This window comes from Solanum lycopersicum, chromosome 2 (assembly GCF_036512215.1).
Source record: "Solanum lycopersicum chromosome 2, SLM_r2.1".
In the NCBI taxonomy this organism is placed as follows: domain Eukaryota; kingdom Viridiplantae; phylum Streptophyta; class Magnoliopsida; order Solanales; family Solanaceae; genus Solanum; species Solanum lycopersicum.
Genome location: NC_090801.1, coordinates 55,674,763 through 55,692,544, shown reverse-complemented (window position 1 = coordinate 55,692,544; position 17,782 = coordinate 55,674,763). Strand labels below are relative to the sequence as shown.

Genomic DNA, 17,782 nt, shown 5'->3' with positions numbered 1-17,782 from the left:
ATAACAAACTATTCATTCAAATCAAATGCAATAAATATACTTTGATTTAATTGCATCCTAAAGCAAACTACTGTTATTTTTGCCTCACTCTGGTGGAATATTGCTCGCTACTCTCGTTTGTTGGCAATCTCGCGCACCTCTCCTGTTTTTATACAAACAAACACAAACGTATCAAGTGTTTTTGTGTTTGTATAAAGCGAGAAGAAATTATATATATACATATATTTCTGTTTCGCTCTTCCAAATCTTGCTCGCCTCTCTCGCTTATACAAACGAAAACTAAATGTATAAATTGTGTTTCTGTTTATATAAAGCAGGAGAAAATTGTATATACACATGCAAATACATATATCTTCGTCGTATACACTTATAATTATACAATACAAATATTTACCTGTCCAGTTTTCTTTTGCCTTTTTTTCTTTCTCATTTCATATATACACAGATTATACAATTAATCTTTTGTATACAATCGCTTTCTTTTGTATATGTATAACGAATTATACAACTGCTTTTTTTTTGTATATGTATAGCGAAATATACATATTTATGTTTGTTATGGAGCGCAATTATACAAACTATAGCTATAACATACAAATATGATTTTTATATTGTTATATGTAAAAGTTAACTCAATTGTAAATTACTTTAAATAACATAAGTAAATAAATAAGTTGATGAAAAGTATAAATTTTGAAACGTGAAGGAGTTTATTGTAAATGTCATATTGATTTGGTTCAAAAGTTCAAAACATCAAACATGAGGGATCAATTGCGCAATTAATCAAAAGTTGCATTTTTCTCATAGGGGTCCCTGCAAATGCGGAACAAAACCGGATTCTCAGATTGACCGGAGAAGCAAGAAAGGAACTCACAGCACATCAGCCATGGGTTCCGATCCTGAAAAGTTGATCAGCAAAGCCGATAAACTGTAAGAACACCCCCCCACACACACATACCCATCTCAATAAACTCTGTATCTTTTATCTGTTAAATATTTGCTCTGTATTCAATTTTGTCAGATACAATTGTTTTCATATAAAGATACAATTTTTGTGATGTAAAGATTGTTATGGCTGTATGATCATGTCTGTGTAAGAGGGGTTCTTCTTTCTTTTGAGTTGCTTGTGTGAAAATGGTATATCACACACATATACACAATGTATGTACATGTAATTGTTTTAAGCTGTCTATAAAGACCATATTTTGCTATAGTTTTTGAAATTGTTGAATGGATGTGGTAATGGAATGTGTCTGGTTTGTTCCCCTTGTGTGATGCTTGAACTAAGATAATTTCCATTTTCTTGGTGAGATTTGATTTTCTAGTAGTTATTACACCAACCAGTAAAAGTAGTGTGTTGATCAAAGATTGAAGGATCTTGATTACTATCTGTGGTCTCTATTAATGTGTTTGATCTAACTTCTGAGAGATTAGCTGTAGTTAGAGTGATGCAAAATACCATCTCCGAGATTTTGAATGCTGAATGAATGTTCTGTTCCATTAATGTGAAGACAAAAAGAAGCCTTTGTTTATTTATTACTTGTGCCGTTCCACCTTAAGTTTTATGTAACTATTATGTGTTTACCTATATATATAGGACAAAACTAAGTTTTACCAGGTGGAGTATTGATTGGAAAAGTGCTACTGGTTTGTATGAGCAGGCAGGTATGTACAATATTCACGAATAAAACAAATGTTATATAAATATGGAAACTTTTAGCATGTTAATTACATGACAGATACTATGTTCATTCATTACAGCTAATGGATTTAGGCTTGCTAAAAGTTATGAGAAGGCAAAAGAAGCATTTGAAAAAGCTTCAAAAGGACAAGAGATGCTTTCCTCGTATCCTTTTCCCCAATCCGTTTCTTTGGATCTTTCCTCTTGTTCTTCGATTGAGTGAGTTTTGGCTTTTGGGATCCTTCACTAGTAAATCAGGCCTTGGGATGCTGCTAAGCATATGGAGTCTGCTGCTACCATGGCAAAGGAACTAGGCAACTGGAAAGAAGTTGCTGACTTTTATAGAAGGGCCTCTGAGTTGTACAATGAATGTGGGAGGCCCCAACCTGCGTCTGACGCACTTGGAAAAGGCGCGCGGTATGTTACTTACTTATTTGGCTGCATTTGTCAAAATTGCAGCAGTAGTATTTTATGCTATATAAATTATAATTTTTAATATCGTTGATTGTCTAAGTCTTATCTGATTACAGATTTAGAGAATCCCCACTTCTAGAGAACCCCTTGTTTAGTTCTGGAAAACGGGCCTAAATGGAGCAGAACACATACGGGATTAATATAGCAGCACTAACTAGTATGAGATTGAGGTGTAGATTTGTTGAATCTGATTATACCATATTAGTCATTAAACCGGATCATTACTTACGAGTTACGATAGAGTTTATGCGGAGTTGTTTCGACATGCGATTGGATTTCTTAAGTTGTGCTTTTTCTCATAAACAAGAAAAACCCCACAAGTTGTGAAAACTATCAAAATTTTTCCAATTCTTATAAAATTTTACCAAATGAGCAAACCATAGTTCATAAACAAGATATCGAAGTATCCTAAGTCACTTCATCGATAAATCGCATATCTCCGTGTTTCTTTTATAAAAAATAAATGTTCGCGATTACAATCTTCCAAATATACATAATTTTATAAAGATCCACTAGTCAATAATAGCATTAACTAGTTATCTTTGATATAATCTTTTCACATGGTATGGACAATCTCTTTACACCAAGTATGAGTCTTTATTTGCAAAATTTTAAATTATGGATCTTTTTTTTTACAAAATATAAATTTATGGGTCAAGTTTTACATTTAAAAAAAATTGAAATCATGCTTTGGAATCCCAAATAATATGTTTTTTGGAGGATTTGGGATTTGAAATCATGATCCCAAATAGCATATCCAAGCGCTTATTTGATTCCTTGACTTCATATCGCATGTCCAAACGCAAGCTTATTGTAATGTCAAAAGAGTTCATAAAAAAGAGTGGAATCTAAATATAAGCAAAACTATCATTAAAAATCAAATTTAATACAACGCTACATATTTGTGAAACAAGGAAATGGGAAAGGCGGGTAATCACTGGCACAATACTGCAGTGCCAGGCTGCCAGCTTTGTGTTTGACATCAGTCTAAATTCCATGCCTAACTTTCCCTATGCCTTTCTGTTCCCTTTCGATGAGAAACTCGGTTAGAGAGGGGGATGTTTTCACAGATCTAACAGTTTTCTATATGTTCTAACTATAGATTCCTTCTATGTGTCTGACACTTTCTCCTTTTGCTTGAGATTGAAACACTGTATCGTATCTGATTAGCAAGTTGTTAATGTTATAGTGCTTTAGAAGATGGAGCACCTGATGTAGCTGTTCAGTTGTATACTGAAGCCTGTGCCATTCTTGAAGAGGACGGGAAGGAACAAATGGCCTTTGATCTATATCGTGATGCTGCAAGGGTTTATCTGAAGCTTGAAAAGTAAGAATTATACTCGAGGCAGATGTTACTTTTAGAAGATAGTGTATTGAAATGTATTTCATTAAGTACATTACAACGTCGTTCTTTTACTTTTTCTTTTCTTTGTTTCCTGCTGATGAAAAAAAGTTATAACTTATCGAGCTAAAAAGGTCACAACCAAGTTGAGTGATTTGACTTTTTATATATAAGAATTTTGTTAAGTTTTAGGCTTCCCTGTTGCAAACCTAAAACAAATAAATAGAAGTGTCACATCTTCTAATGTTTTAACTTTTAGATGGAGCTGGTCTGCACCATTCAGTAATATATCTACTAGAGGTCCTGGTTTTGAGCCTCAAATACAACATGATATCAAAAATTGTGTTTGGATGATTAAAGAGTATTAGACACACACATGAGAGATGTATCGCCAACCTAAAGTAAATAAATAAAAAGTCTCATTTCTAATAGTCTTATGTTCTTAAGTGAAGTGGTTCACACAGTACACTTCTCCCTTTAGTAAGTGATGATGACTTTGATTTCACCACATGCAGGTATGAAGATGCTGCAACTATCCTAATAAGTTTGGCATTAGCTGCTGACAAGTGCAGCGCAACACATAGCCAGTGCAAGGTTCGAAAGCCCTTTAGTCACATGTTCCATCTGCTGAACACTACTTTGACTTTATCTTGTTTGTTTACTGGAAGAAAATAATTTATAGCACAATCCAAGTTTGTTTATGTCAGCCTTTTACACTAAGAATTTTAGTCTGTGGTTTCCACACTTCAAAAAGAGTTATTAATTTCCTTCTCAAAAAATTAATACTGCAATTGTTCATTAGCTACAACTATTTGCATTGTGTTCAAGCTATATAAATAGGAGTTCTTTGTTTCCTCCTAAACCATCACAGGATCTCTCTCTCACACACACACCATCTTTTTGTTCGTGCATTACATATGCAGCCAATGAAAAACATATTGATGTGTCCTCTCTCGTAGTTCTTCTACTCTTGTGTGTCTTTTATGCCTAAACTTCACATCTACTGCTTATATTTGAATGTTCTTTTCTCAGACATTATTAATGAGTGCTCTGTAGTGGTGCGCATTATTCAGTTTCAACAAAATAGACTGATAGCATTCCTGGGGTTATTAGGACTGATCTAATCAGTAACTGGATTAGTTTTAGTTTAAAATGTAGGACATTTTGATCTTTTGGCTTGGTCTGAGTTTCCAATTAATAATGGGTATCATTGAAGTGTGTGACCATCTTATCTAAACGCTTAACCTGTTAGAGAGAACGCACTTTCATTATTACACGCCCGCTCACGTGTGGGCCTGATTCATTTTTCATGGACCAAGCACATGAAAATTCTTTTTGATATTGGTGGCGGTGAGATTCAATCTTACGACCTCTACCTGCTCTATGGTCCTACCTGCTCTCTACCCCATGTTGAATTGTGCAACCATCTCATCTAAAAGTTTAAGCTCCTAGAGAGAACACTTTTATTATTTCATTATATTCTCAATGGGTGTAGTAAAAATTGAACTTATGTGCACTTTTTTTTTTTGATAACGTTGTAGTCGTATTCTTCAGCATTAAGGGTATGCTGGCCACCTCCAAAAAGTTACAAGCTAATACCATAATGACATTGAACTTATGTGCACATATATAGTGCTAAGACTAAGATTTCTGTGTATGCTTTTTGTCCTGTCCTTTTAGCCTCTTTTTTTTTCCCTTGTCTCCTCCTTTTGCTGAATAATTCTCACTTTGTCGTCTTGGCTTTGTCACCATGATCTTCATTTCATCCAATTCTTCAAGCTACTGAGGAGAAAGTTATCTCAGGAGGATGTGATTATGGTTTCAGTTTATATGAGCCCTATTGCATTCATCCTGTTTGTATTCTTCCTTTGTTTTTTCTCGGTTTTCTTTTTCCTAGTGAATAGCTTGTCCTTGGTAAACACATGCAATGAATGTTGTGTCGGAGTGGATCTCCCCGGTTTTGTGTAACAATCTGTCGATCTCATATCTAGGTCATCATTCTTGACTCATCTCTTCGAGATAAATGTGGGATCAATTATTAATTTAGTGTTAAAATAATGTTATCAGTAAAAGATAAATATAGTGTTAAAATACTTGAAAATCCTTACCGCTTTTGAAGGTTTCAACCTTCAGCAATTGCTAAAGTAATCGATTCCTTGCAGGCTTATCTTAGTGCAATCATTGTTTACCTATATGCCCACGACTTTAAGCAAGCGGAGAAGTGCTACAATGATTGTTGTCAGTAAGTTACTTACGCATTCATGACTTTAAGCTACAAGAATTTTTGTCCGTGTAATGTTGTTTTTTACTTTTTCATCGCCAAAGTTGGAAGTTGAGAGCTAATGGAGTCCATTTCAGAAACGTTATGCGTCAAATTTGGTTTAGTTTATTTTCAGTTTTGCTACACCTAAATGTCTACCTTTTTATCAATATATATGCATTTTAAACCACTTCTCTGCTGTGTTATCAGTCCCGTTAAATCTATTACAGTTTCTAGTGCAATACTATCTTTATCTTGTGAAGCTCACTGTTTAGCATCCTCCTTTTCGTTTGCACATCTTTCTTTATGGTGCTTGGGGGTTTAGGAATATGTCTTACATGGTAAAAACATTTTACCTTGTTAGAAGAAAAGATGTATTGCATCTGGAAAACCCAGAGAATGGGCAGTTCCAAAGTGTTCTTTGACTTTTCCAACAAAGTGATCCAAGGATGAGACGTACAATGATGTGATTTATGTTTTTACTGTCTCAATGCATTTCCTCCACTTCCCTTTGACGAGCAATTTCTTCAACCTTGTTTAACCTGGTTACTTGAATCCACTTGCTTATCATGAAGTCTAAGAGTGCCAGATCCTATACTGCAATCACCTGGGTTAGTCAAACTTGGTGATTTTTTTGGTAAGAGATTAGTCGATAACTAGGCATCTCTGGATTTTAATATACTCATCATTTCCCTAGAATCTCAGTGTCCGTCTGCTTAGATACTCTTTAGCTTGTATTTCTCTTATTGGACGTCACATTCATTCATGCTTTCAAATCATCCCCCCCATCTTCCACATGCATGGTTAAGGTAAATGATGTTTTTGTTGTGTCAAAGCACGAGTTTTATTGAAAATGACTGGTGGGTTAGTACCAAGAGGTTAGTTTACTCCTAGTTAATATAAAATTTCTTTCAATACCTAAATAAATGTGCTTGCTGTAAATTTTTGTTCCCTGGTTCAAAATTCTTTCCCTTTATTATAGAGCGGTAAATTTATGCCCTTTAATCTAATTGTACAAGTTCCCTCCTCTATTCTTGCTGTAAGGCTTTAGAAAATCACACAATTAGTATGTGAGTCACGATTAAGTGGGAAGAATTACTTGTTAGAATATCAACTAAGACAATGATAGCTGAGACAGAAATGTGGACCTCCAGAAACTTGCTTTAGTCTAACATCCTTCTATTTTGGTCTAAAATATCCTCTTATTTTTATTTTATCTGGTAGGTATCTATGCACACCCTTCCTATTCAGCTTTTCGTGTTTATCTTTCTCAGACTTATGAATCTATATGGACAATTTATATTTCAAGATCATATTTTCTTCTGGAATTGATAATTTCTCTCATATTTTTAGTTTACTCATGATTTTATCAGGTTAAGTGATTTTACTAAAAACACGGGTGATGGCTCTTCTTTGTAGGGTTGAAGTTTTCCTGAATAGCGATCAAGGTCGCTGTGCTGGTAAACTTCTTTCTGCATATGCTGACGGCGATGTTGAGGATATTAAACGGGTGTCACAATCAAGCACTGTTTCAAATCTTGATCACACGGTTAGTGATGCAGTATCAGAGTTTTAAGTCAAGATGATGAGTGCTAATTACTGTTGTGTGCTTACTAATTTTGCATTGCTGACTGCTGAGAGCAGCTCTTTTTTGAAAATAAAGCTCGGTATTTAAGCGGAGAAGGGTAGAGGGGCGGGCCCATTATCCACCGAGTTTAAAAGACTGTGATTGGTCCAAAGGGCCGATCACAAACGAATTTCTCGGTTATAAAAAAAATGTATAAAATTTCAATTATTTGGTTGGGTTTGGCGCTTAGGCTTGTATAGCATTTTCTTTATTTAAAATAGGTGGCCAGTTATAGGTTCTCAGCTTTTTGGTAAAAATGATCACCAAGCTTATATTTAAACTAGACTAGAGATTCCTTAATCATGGTTTTCTAGCTATAAGATTTTTCGAGCACCTTTTCAGCTAAATCAATCGTCCCGACACAATGTAACTTGTATATTCCCCTGATATTTATTCTCCCAAGGCTGTTTACTCAAATACTATTTTCCCTGCTTGCTTTAGAACTGCTTCCCAGAAGTGAAAGAGTCATTCATCTCAACTTATTTTTACGCCGAACTTTTTATCTTGTTAAGTCTGCATAGCTGTTTCATTTTCAATGCTTAGCATAACACTGAGCATGATTAGTTAATTTTCACTTGGACGATAATGTAAGGAAATTAAGATGAGCAAGCAAGAAGCATCATTTGTGTGACGTCTATGTGCCTTCTCTTTTCTCCCTTGCTGTATTAACATAATTGCAATAAATCCAGATCGTCAAGATTGCAAGGAAATTGCCTACAGGGGATGTTAGCGCACTCAAGAATGAAGCCATGAAAGACAATGAAGATCCTTTGGATGAGGATGATCTGACCTAAACTTTCACTAGTTGATGGAATGAGTCGAAGCTTTATGTGTGCTGAGTTTGTGTCTGGAACATCGAGTCTTGCTTTTACAATCTATCTTGCTAGATTTATCAGCTATATCATGACAAATTGTCTGAGGAAAACCCTGTACAGAAGAATCTCACAAACCCTCCCTCCGTTGATTGCTTTGCAGATTGGAAGCTTTTGTTCATGAATATAATTGATTATTGGGTAATCTTAGCAGTGTGGTTCTGTACTGTGTTTATCTGCTCCTATTGTTCCTCCAGCACTGACCATAAAGATGGTGTAAAATGTGTTTGTCCATCTACTACTTGAAAATGCATGTGTTTTTTGTCCATTACAAGTGAGCCACTACTCTAATTTGATAGTTGTAAAGGAACAAAACTAGGACATGATTGCTTGATCAACCAAACCAAAACTTAGCAATATCTTTATTTGGAAGCCTTGGTATATGCAGAAAAATCAAGAACCAATTTCATCTTTACGAGGGACGATTAGCATGACCCCTGCGCATGGATAATACACACAAATACTGAAATTGTAAGTGTAAAAATGGATAATACACACAAATACTGAAATTGTAAGGGTAAAAAAAATAATTCCAGCCATCAAGTATGGAAGCAGAATTTGTTTTTCCTCAAAGGTGAGAACAATAATAAGTTCCTGAACAAAATCATATCATACTTATTTATCATCAACAAATAAGTTATCTATCTACATTTAAAACACATTTACAGAGCCTAACAAATCAAAAAATTGGACACTCAACAATATTACAAGAAAAAAGAGAAAAGTGTTATCAGCTTTATCAGCTATTAGTTGTGTTGTATGAAATTTTTACTATGACTGACAAAGGAATATTTATAACATGACCCTGGTTTCCAAATAGTCCAATTCTTCCAAAGCTTGGTGAAGAGTTGTTCATAGTAGCATTAAAGTCGACACTCAAGACCTGTTGCTGCCCACACGCAATAAAAAAGCGTGCTGGTGTGACCTTCATAGAAGCACCATAAGGCGCACTCCAACCAACAACATATGTTTCATTGGCAGCAATATTTATCAATGTTCTTTGAACTGTTCTGGTTTGATTCAGTTTCGATATCGTGATTGAAGGTAAGTTCAGATCAGTTCCACTCATTGTAGATGCTCCACAGCTCTCACCAGTGTAGTTCCGTACCATAGGTGCCGAACCATTTATGCCACAGAGGAATGACATGTAGTCGCTATAGCCTACATTGAAAATTTTCAAAATCCATATCAGACTGGCAGAAATGAAGTGATACAACAAGAACTACCAATTCTAACCCCTCTCCTTGACTCAAACTTGTAAGCGAGTCACAGAAGTATATATGTCTGAAGTAAATACATGTAACAGCTTAAATAAGACTGGGTATCATTTATTTTCTCCATGAAGTTTTGAGTGGTCTGCAGTGATCTTTATCAGCACAAATCAACAACATAGACCTTTCAAGCAAACCAAGTTCTAGACTTACGCGATATCGTGCTTAAACTAGTTTAAGATGTACTAATTTATTCAACACTACAACAAGTACAATCACAAGTGTGATATACCACAGCATCTGCCATTCATATTTTAATAGCATCTGATAACTAGTTAATGTTATAACCAATAGTATCCTAGACTTCGATCGCAAAGAAGAGTAGCTTCTTACCTGTGTCAAAAATAAGTCCTGGATCCAGTGCTGCAGTAGCATTCACAAATCCACTTCCCATGTCAAAAGGTGTCGCAGGAGACTGGTTTGAATCTGGATTAGCATATGAACGCTGGGCCAATATCGGACCACCGTACTTGTCAGATAGAGAAGCCGTGGTAGAAAGTGCAGATCCAATAGCAGCAGTACTAAGATTAGGAAATTTCTGCTTAATCAGTGCTGCCAGACCAGCAACATGAGGGGCAGCCATGCTGGTTCCAGACATCATTGCAAAATCTTCACCTAAATTCGATCAAGTGACATAGGTAAGTAAACATATAATGTTATTTTCATTGATGTACAAGTAGAGCCCCTTTTCCTCTTTCCATTAGTAGCTTTACAAAATCTACAAGCTTTATTTAGTTAAACTACCTTCAAACTCAACCGAGTCCATGCCACCAGAACTCCAAGCTGCCCATATAAGATTTCCTGGGGCAACTAGGTTCGGTTTCAGTATGTCTGCATCATCAAGAAAACTATCTTCTGGATCTGGTCCTCGAGCAGAATAAAACATAACATTCGGAGCAGATAAGCTGAAATTTGCTTTAAGACCCCCTGAAATGCTTGCAACTGCCCCAAACCTTGTAATTTTCTTAGTAACTTCATCTTGGTCCAGTGAAGAATTGTAGTACTGAAGTAAGATCTGCCAAAATTACTTGAATCAGAAAATGCAAATGGCAAATAAATACTTGGGTGCATGGAAACAAAGCTTAGAAATAACTTGAAGCAGGCTGACGAAAATGTACGTATGTCGTCTTTAAGAATTTTATCACACTTCTAGGAAGTTTCAAGTTTTAACTAGCGGTAGCAAATTGACCCAGACCCATCTGTCCACCCATAAGTTACAAGAATGCTTTCTCTATGAGGCAAAAGTCTTTACTTCTTTCTTAACATTCGAGTTCAATCAAACACCGTCATATAAATCAAATGGAGGGAGTAGCATATTTCTAGGCATACCTTCGAATCATTTGCAGATGGAATTATGATGCCAGGCAATCGCATTGGAGTCGGATTGATTTGAAAGCCAATGACAAAGGGATCCATGCAGAACACAACACCAGCTGCACTAAGGTTCTTCGCAGTTTCCAGGGCCTGTTTGATGGTAGAAAGGCCAAGCACAAAGCGGACAGAGTAGCTGCAAACTAACAGATTCCCTTGAACAAGAGTCTGATTGAAACTACTGGCATCTTGGCATTCACCCACATACATATCACTAGCAGCTGTGTCATTCAAAGCATGACTTGCCATAACTAGAGTGTACATGCTATCTGTTCCAGCTGCAGCAAAATACAAAACTTTTGAAGCCAACCATGCGACAGGAACTTCTTTAAAAGATTCAAAGAACCTTATTGGGCAACAGGCTAGCCCCCACTAAATTGTAGTAATTGCTGAAGTGGTGTGCAAGCTAAAATCAAACAACTTCTTTTGCATCCAAAGAATGATGGTTACCTCACTTCATTGTTGTATCCAGAAGCAAACTAAACAATTTAGGCCTACGAAAGAAAAGCAGACTCTACAAGCCAAAATGTCTTGGAACATGCAAATGATAAGTTTACCGAGTTCATGATTATATGTTGATGATGGATGTGTCAGAGAAGAGAGAACCACAAGGAATCGTGCTTGGCAAATTTGCATAGACCAAAAAATAACATGGGAATTTTTATATCAAGTGATTTTTTTAGTGTCATTCATCTTCTCCAGAAATGTTACTTAACCTGGAGTAAATTTTTGACTAATTGAGATAGGAGAACAAAATTGGTTCAAAATTGACAAGAAAAATATCCCTTAATGGGAAAATATATAGGCTGTTTTTTTGAGAAAGAAAAAAAAAATTATAGGCTGTTTGTCCACATTCTTTAACATTTCTAAGTGATTATAGCTTGACGAAACACGAAAACAACCCCACAAAAGTCATCTTTCATTCTCCATGATTTTTAATTAAGATAAACTTCTCGAGAGCTTTTTGACTAAAAATTATAGAAGAATAATTACTAAATCAATCTACAAGATAGACTTACGTGCAAGTCCAACTCCAGCTATTGTGATATTATTTCCCAGCACTATAGAGTTACTATACACCCTGTCATGGGTTGAAGCACCAACAGTGAAGATCCATGGACTGAAGGAAGAAACACTTTTAGGTGAAGGACCAGTATTGCCAGCTGCTTGTACTACAAAGATGCCAGCCTTAACTGCTGATAGCAAGGCCATGTCTATAGGATTAAAGAAAGTCGCAACACCAGGAGGACGCCTGTTTGGGGTGATCGATAAATTGATAATGTCCACACCATCCTGAGCTGCCTATAAATGAAAACAGATAAGTATCAAAATGCTAAGAATCAAGATTTTTACTTTCTTCTCTCGTTTCTGTGAAGTCTAAACAACAAAAATACACTCCTTTCTTTAAGCCTTTCTTCTCTACTCTCTAGAAAAGTAAAGATACCTGGTCTATAGCAGCAACAACATCTGCAGCAAAGCCACCAAAGCTCTTGTATAATGCTTTATAAACTGCAATGCTGCAAATACGAACCTGTGATCAGTATCTCATTCTAGTTTATAGGATTTGAGGCCAGAGAAATATTGTACCTTGGGAAATAATTCCAAATGTGAGTCTAGTATACAGGAAAACTCAAATTATTGAGACATGCACACTAAGGGAAGTTGACACTTGACAGAGCAGATTAAAAGTAATAGTAGATTCTTGTTGGTTTCACGAAGGGCTCACAACTCAAGCAGTTGCTAACTTCTCCAGGATCTAACTCTCATTGGAAATAACGCATCCATAATTTTAGGAGTTCTTAGGTGGTCCATAAACACCAGGAAGAAATATCAGTAAAGACGAATTCCTGCAATTGTAGTCCTACAGGCTGAGCTCTAATCCAGTAATAACTGGCTTTTCAAAAGTCATTTGAAGTTTTCTAAACTGTTAAAGACACTTTAACTTCAGTAATTTTTGTATAAAAAAGGTATTTAAGCTAAACTTATAAATATAATCAGGAGCTATAGCTGTAAAAATGGTGCTGTTTTAGCAGTCATTGCATCACATATTTCAAAAGAATAGCATGCCCAGAGCCCCAGACAAACCATAAACAGACATCTCAAAGAGAGAGAAGTTGGAAGAGGAGCGGAAGAGAGAATAAGCATGTAAGTTGTTTGTAATCTAGTGTAGGCATACACATCAATACAAAGCACAGGCAACATCATCGGTATCATTTTCAGGATCTCTTCCAAATAAACAACAACATACCAGTTACCAGTGGGGTCTTGGGAGGGTACAGTGTATGCAAAACCTTATCCTACCTCGCAAACCTTACCCTACCTCACAGTAGCGAGGTTGTTTCCAAATAACAGACTATAACTACAAGTTGAGCATCACAATCACCATAGTTATTCGTAAATCAAAAAGGAAAAAGATTCAACTTTTGAGGGTCCTTACTGTGCACGAGGAGCCATTCCACTAGCATCTCCAAAGTGATGTCCAGCTACAACAACAGAGATTCCATGGTTCCCTGCTGCAACTGAAGCTGTATGCCTGCAAGTAGTTAAGAAAATTCAAGCCACTTGTAGTAGAAATTACTTTCAGTAAACTAAAAATTCAATGAATATGAGCAACTATCTACTTGGAGAATGCATGCCAATTATATCAAGAAGGTCTGAACCGTCATCCATTTTCTTTTTCCGTGAGTGTAACTATGTGTGTGTTTGTCTATATGTTGTGTGGGTTTTAATTCTTTGGGATCCTCAAGGGTACGTCCATTGCTGTAAGCATACTAATTGTAGTCCAACGGAAGTACTTTAATATCACCAAAATCTAAATAAAGTAACTCCTTTCAGCTATACAGAGGGAAGATGGTCTATTAGAAATTCGAATCAACTTACTTTTGCTTCTTCCACGTATCAGTCTATACTGCAGGTTTGTTAGATAAGTTATCCTACACAGTACCAGATTTTAAATTTATGAAATTGCATATTTCGCTTGTTACATGAAAAAGTTCTATCATAAGAAACAAAAATGGATCATTAGATATCTCAAAACAGGAAGCATAAACGAATTTTCAGAAAAGCACGATATTTGTGGTAGGCTTAGAAGGTTTCATGTGCCTGTCATTTAATGAAGAATGAATATATTTGGTATGAATGTATTTGGTTATCCCGAATTCCCAATGGTTCCAAGTGGAGAAAGACTAACTTCTATCGAAAGAACTTCCACTTTTATAAGAGGTTAGAGCATTATTTGTCTAAGCAAAACAAATTAATAAAAACCAGGCATGTGGATTATAAAATAAGCATGTCAACCAAGGGCAATTGCTTCTTCGAGACCAATTCCAACAAAATTCGAGATTGGAATGAACTACTAGTTAGACCCCGCAGCCACTTTGTTGGCACTAACGATAGGGCTTAGTTCTCTAGAAATTGGTGTGCTCTCCACAGAGTGCTTAAGGACAAAAAGCTACAGAGAAGTGGTCCCATAAGATAGATAAGACTTACGTCCCATGGCCATCACCGTCAAAAGGAGAAGCATAGTCCTGAGATGTGTTAAATATCCCCCTGGTTATAGCAGAGGCTGCAAAATGGCGGGCACCAACAAGCTTCCTGTTGCAGGATCCAGATGGGAAATCCCGAGTGACCTCACAAATGCCTGAAAAATGTTGTGGAACAGGATAATGCCTCTCGGGTGTATTATCAGAGAAGCTGGGGTGCGTTGGATCAATTCCAGTGTCAATGAAACCAATCACAATGCCTTCCCCAGCAGTTTCATATCCACCCTCTTGAGCCCATGCCCCAAGGGGAAGACCTAGGAACTGTGGTGTATGTGTGGTTGCAGTTCTGACTGAGAAATCCAAAGCCACATTCGCCACTTCTCTCCTATTTGCAAGCTTGAAAGCCTTGAAAATATAAACATATGCATGAGTTGATATTAGATCAAGAAACACAAACCACATAATTGCTTAACTATCCAGAGTGTCATGAAAACCTAGCAACAAAAAAGGGAATAGCATCTGTTAATGAAACACAATTTCAATACCACTCACTGATAACATACCTGCTGGGGAGTAACAAGCACAGCAAAGCCATTGATCAAGTAGTGGTAGCTGTAAAGTTTCAAATACTTTTCTCCTCTCAATACCTTCCTCAATAAAGAATTGTGCATCCTTGATGTGGAGGAAGCATTGTGGGCATGTTTGTGTGAATTATGGCTGATTCAAATAAAGCTGATCAATGATATGCTAGAAAATAGTAAAGCTTCTCACTTTCACAGAGATATAAAATAAGAAGACTGACAATGAGCTAACACACTAGTCCATTAATGTAAGAAATACAAAATTGTCAGCCAAGGACAAGACCACAATGTGATAATTGAGTAAGATTAAAACTTCTCCATCACAACTGAACAACTCAAACAATTTTTAGCTATGAGAGAGGAAATGTTAAAGACTAAAACTTCTCCATTACAACTGGACAGCTCACACAATTTAGCTATGAGAGAGGAACTGTTAAAGATTAAAACTTCTCCATTACAACTGCACAGCTCAAACAATCCAGCTATCTGAAAATCCTAACCTAACAATTCATGGCACCACGTAACTCGTCAATTACAAGAATTTCCTCTTTTAGCATACACAATCAAGAACTTCAGACACTTTGAGCACTATAAAAGCTAATTTTAAGACAGTAAAAGACTTCCATTTGTAGATTCCCAAGTCACAGCTAAACCCTCCATCTTTCATTGAACAAAACAAACTAACTAGAAAGAGACAGTTCTTTTCAAGAAACATGGATATAAGACAGCTAGTTAACAAACAATACCTTGGTTTATGCAGCCTACTAACATTTCCTGAACCATGATTCTTGGAATTGTGGTGATGGTGACCCTTCACTCTAAACTCCTCACCATATAAATGAGAAACAGGAGCTTGTTTCAAAGTAACAATATATACAACAGCATCTGAATCTGTATCCTCCAGACAAAACCCACAATCCACAAACACCCCCAACAATAGCACTACAAACAACAACCTAAAGGTGAAATCTTTTTCCATTTTAAGCTCAACCCACATCCTATAAGCTCCCATTATAGCAAAATCACAACAAAGCTACTCTTTTTTTACCAAAAAAAAAGCTACCCATTTGTTCCATTGTCAATTTCCAAGATTAAAAACTCTTATCTTTTCCCAAGTACCACTAGAAGTGAAGTTCACAAATAAAGCAACCCCTTTTGCAGTATGTGGGCACTGATAGAAACTTTATTAGTGCTTTCACATTAATGGGAACCCTCTTGCTATTGCCACCACCAAGAATTGGAAGGAGTATGAATACACCTGCATATTAAATAATAAGCAGAGAAGAATCTGTGAAACTTTCTTGGATGCTGTGCATGTGAACGTTTTGTTTATTCATAATTATAAAAAAAAAAAAATTGGAATTTTTATTTAATCTTTTTGCTTTTTTGTTCTTATATTTGATGAAACAAAAATTGAAACATTTTCTTTTGTTCTTTTGTGGTGTCTAAATTTATGCATATTGTCTTCTTTCTTTAACGGCCATTTTTATCAATAGTCTTCTGAATCAGTTCATAGTTTTGGACTTTTAGTATCATGTGATTACATAATAAATTCTTATTGGTATTAAACGGTATTTTAAGAATCTTTTGTGTTTTCTTTGTGCGGATTTGCCTCGTGAGTTCAGCTCGTAACACAAAACTTATTAGTTAGTTATTACCATGATTTATTTGCATAATTATAATTTTTGAGGTATTGCAAATGTTTTTATTGCTCTTCGTCAATTTCTTATTTTCTAAGTGATATTTGCTTCACTATTATCAAAGAAGTCCTTATCGGGAAAAATGATCAATTATATCATCGAATTTTTAAAAAGAGGTTCATCTATCTATTTCAAATTTGACATATTTATGTCATTTTCGTTTGAGAAAATGTTGATTCATGTCTTGTTAAATGGAAATAATTTCGATTTTGCAAAAATATTTTATATACGTGGAAAACTATAATTCGATCACGTTATTAATTATATCATTTTTTTCAAAAGAAAAAATGATTCAAATATGTCATCAAACTTTGAGAACAGTCTCATTTATGAAATATATTAAAAGTTTGATTCATCTATGCTATTTCAATTAACAAATAATATTTTTTCTCAAACGAAAATGACTTAGATAAATCAAACTCTAGACGAATGACATAAATAACTTTTTTTCTCAAAATTAGATGATATATTTAGCATTTTCCTTTTTTCTCCACATCAATTTGGATTGAATAACATGTTTAGTAAACATTTTATAATGATTTTTCTCCTTTTTGTTATCACTCTCAATTTCGATTTATTTCCCCTAGCTTCTTATTTTTATAACGAAAATCTTTTAAAATATCTAAAAAAAAAATTCGATTCAGACCTTCCAAAATATAAAAACTTAACTAAAATTATTAAATAAGGAAAAAATATGGGCATAGTTATTATATTATAGACTAAATCATTCTTCAAACGAAAAAGAGTTGTTAAACATGATGTGGTGGGCCAAAATTAGAAAAATATTTATTACTATTTAATTAAAAAAAGATATAGTTATGAGTAAAAGATTAAATCTTCTTTTAGCTCGTGCTCATTCTACTAACACAGTCACTAGTATAAATGATTACATCTATTTATAAAAAAAACAATACTTTTAATCTTTTACATCATTAATGCATAATACTGTTACAATAATATTTGGAATTTATAAATCAATAAAAAAAATTTGATTATATATGCTATACAGAAAAAAATACTACAAATTTCTCATATCAATATGATTGGAAAAATCATATAGTACAATACTAATTACTACTAATGGCTACTTAATTGGTAATCATTTTTGTTATATTAACGAT

General features: G+C 35.1%; 2 protein-coding genes across 2 annotated transcripts; one reads left to right on the top strand and one right to left on the bottom strand.

Moving 5' to 3' along the window:
- Nucleotides 1-744: 744 nt before the first annotated feature.
- Nucleotides 745-8,530, top strand: LOC101266478 (gamma-soluble NSF attachment protein). The gene is made up of 9 exons (XM_004233136.5): nt 745-930; nt 1,598-1,665; nt 1,762-1,846; nt 1,940-2,098; nt 3,345-3,482; nt 4,013-4,091; nt 5,660-5,739; nt 7,177-7,306; nt 8,074-8,530. Exons 1-9 carry the CDS (start codon nt 887-889, stop codon nt 8,176-8,178), a joined length of 888 nt encoding a protein of 295 aa, XP_004233184.1. The 5' UTR covers nt 745-886; the 3' UTR covers nt 8,179-8,530.
- A 270-nt stretch (nt 8,531-8,800) lies between these two features.
- Nucleotides 8,801-16,635, bottom strand: LOC101266183 (subtilisin-like protease SBT2.3). Its single transcript, XM_004233135.5, has 10 exons — nt 15,708-16,635; nt 14,944-15,097; nt 14,388-14,785; nt 13,336-13,431; nt 12,343-12,415; nt 11,918-12,200; nt 10,857-11,176; nt 10,272-10,542; nt 9,861-10,142; nt 8,801-9,417 (listed from the first exon to the last, which is right to left on the bottom strand). The coding sequence occupies exons 1-10, from the start codon at nt 15,971-15,973 to the stop codon at nt 8,996-8,998; spliced, it is 2,565 nt and encodes an 854-aa protein (XP_004233183.1). The 5' UTR covers nt 15,974-16,635; the 3' UTR covers nt 8,801-8,995.
- Between the last annotated feature and the right edge of the window lie 1,147 nt (nt 16,636-17,782).